Here is a 2,247-nt window from a genome sequence, read left to right on the forward strand (position 1 = left end):
GACTTACTGATTGGTTCCCCGTCTGCCTTATAACCTGACCAATTTGGTGACCTGCTCACTTGGCCTGATGAAGCTTTTGTGTCAAAAGCGAAACGTTGCCCAAATAAAAACTACCGATTGTTTATCGAGCTCTTCTGAAACGAAGATTCCACTTGTTTTCTGACACGATCGGTCTAGTGACTAGAATGCAGCAATGCCTCCGTCCTGTGCGGTAGAGATTAAGCGGTGGCTATTGGGGCTGATCCTGGAAGGTCGAAGGTTTCCAGCGACAGGTTGAGGTCTAATGACTATTCCTCCGCTTTAGGGATCGCACACTCAGTCGGTTGTAGCTGAGTGACATGCTGTTTCCAAATCGATTAGTCCCGACCTAAAGCTCCCACTTTGATGTGGTAGTCGGGCATGAGCCATAGAGACTACAATAGCTGGAATTTCGTTCCACAATGTGCAACCATGGCAGGAAGGCCAAAGAGGAGCAGTTAGACTAAGAGTGGCGAGACCTCGTACTAAGCGTAATAATGCTACGAAGCGGTCCGTGGATAAAGTTGTACTCTTCTGTGTGATAGAGGTATGAAGGCAGTAGGGTGTTTCCCCCAGGCGATCATACCATAATCTTGGAACCAGCGACGCTGTCTTCCTCCGGAGAAGGAAGGGTTAGAAAAAGTCAGTACTAAAACCCACACACTCCGATCTCTCAACGGTTGGCCGTGACCGCCTGCGCATTATTCAATACGGGTGGAATACTTTTGGAACCAAAGAGTTCCCTGATGCTCAAAAGACACCTGCAGCACACAGACGCACCAGGAATGAGGCAGTATTGCTTTATTCCCTGCGCCCTCGGGTTAGGCCAATCCCGTGCAGCCGAGCAGACCCAGTTAATGAGTCATCGGCTCCAGGAAGGGTAGCTGACCAAAGGGCCTTATGTTCCTCGCTGCCCACAAACATTAAACAAAATAACCTCTCTAAATCCACGAAATCCTTTTGACGTCTGGGCTCAATGTCGAATTGGGAATGCTCGCCGAAACCTTGTACTCCCTCATGGTTGATGTATGCTGTCTCCGAAACACGATACAAGACCGACGCGTGGTTACGCATTACAGAACGTTAAGGACGAAATCAGCTCTTCCACGTTTCTCCTCCTGTGTCTGACGATCCAGAAGCGATGACTCGTGGAGCAGAGGTGTGGGTTGAAGCCCACCCACTCTTCAAGCAGCACTTTACACTTTGCAGGTGAGGAGCGCATGCCAAACCGTGAAGCGGAATTATTTAGATTATTTATTATTGTTGTATCACGCGGTGTCGGATCCAGGAAGAGAAATATCGTCTATGTACTTGCTAACGGTGAGCGAACAACCCGGGAGCACTTCGATCCCACGGGCATTAAGTCGTTCAGCTGTAGCACTCCTCCGGTGCCTAACTGCTATGCCACCCGAAGGATGCACGAAGGCTGGGATACCGCCAGGTTGCCCAAGCCTAGACAGGGGAAGTCGAGAGGCGGAGGTCGGATTCGAACCACGGACCTCCAGGTCAGTAAATTCGCGACCTAACCAGTTAGGCCATCTCGCCCGAGTAAAGGTGGATGGGGAAGAGACTTGGTGCTAACCTACCACAATCATTCCGAGGTGCCTACACCCCCAGACAATCTAGATAGAACCTGACGACAAGAGCGCCACTGACATCGGTTCGCAGCGATTTCTTGTAGTGTGGGGCGAGATGGCCGAAGTGGTTAGAGCGCGAATTTACTGACAGGAAGGTCCATGGTTCTAATGCGACCCCCGCCTCTTGACTCCCCCTGTCTAGGCTTCGGCAACCTGGCAGTATCCCAGTTCTCGTGCTTCCTTCGAGTAGCATGGCAGTTGGGCACCGAAAGTGCTACAACTAAACGATTCGATTTTTTTATTCTTACGAAAGTGCTCTAAACGATTCGATTTTTTTATTCTTATAGTGTCTCCAACCAGGCACAGTGAGGATCATGCGATCCCCATTCTGGAAGGCAGGCGGCACCGACAACACCCAAGCGTTTCATGATCTCCTTCATACTCCTCTACCAGGTCAAGGGTTGGCCACCTCTCTGTCTACGCCACTCTGAGTTGGATATGGAAAACAGCACTCTCTTCGGCAAACGATGGTTCGGCATACGCGACACATGTCCCAACCAAAGCAGCTTCTGGTGCTGGACACATTCTTCAATGGAAGTACCCGTTACACAACCGAAAACACGCTTTCTAACTGCCTCGTTACGGATTCGCT

At 50.4% G+C, this 2,247-nt stretch overlaps 2 protein-coding genes across 2 annotated transcripts in view; one reads left to right on the top strand and one right to left on the bottom strand.

Moving 5' to 3' along the window:
* Positions 1 to 2,247, bottom strand: part of T265_05843 (hypothetical protein) — a gene marked incomplete at both ends in the record, with an annotated part of 30,584 nt that overhangs the window by 22,070 nt on the left and 6,267 nt on the right. The window lies entirely within an intron of this gene.
* Positions 1 to 2,247, top strand: part of T265_05842 (hypothetical protein) — a gene marked incomplete at both ends in the record, with an annotated part of 16,455 nt that overhangs the window by 8,163 nt on the left and 6,045 nt on the right. The window contains one exon of the mRNA XM_009170963.1: positions 1,228 to 1,523. Within this exon, the coding sequence (XP_009169227.1) occupies positions 1,228 to 1,523 (296 nt within the window). The remainder of the gene's footprint in view (positions 1 to 1,227; positions 1,524 to 2,247) is intronic.

The sequence above is a fragment of the Opisthorchis viverrini genome (genome assembly GCF_000715545.1).
Source record: "Opisthorchis viverrini unplaced genomic scaffold opera_v5_117, whole genome shotgun sequence".
Lineage (NCBI taxonomy): Eukaryota > Metazoa > Platyhelminthes > Trematoda > Opisthorchiida > Opisthorchiidae > Opisthorchis > Opisthorchis viverrini.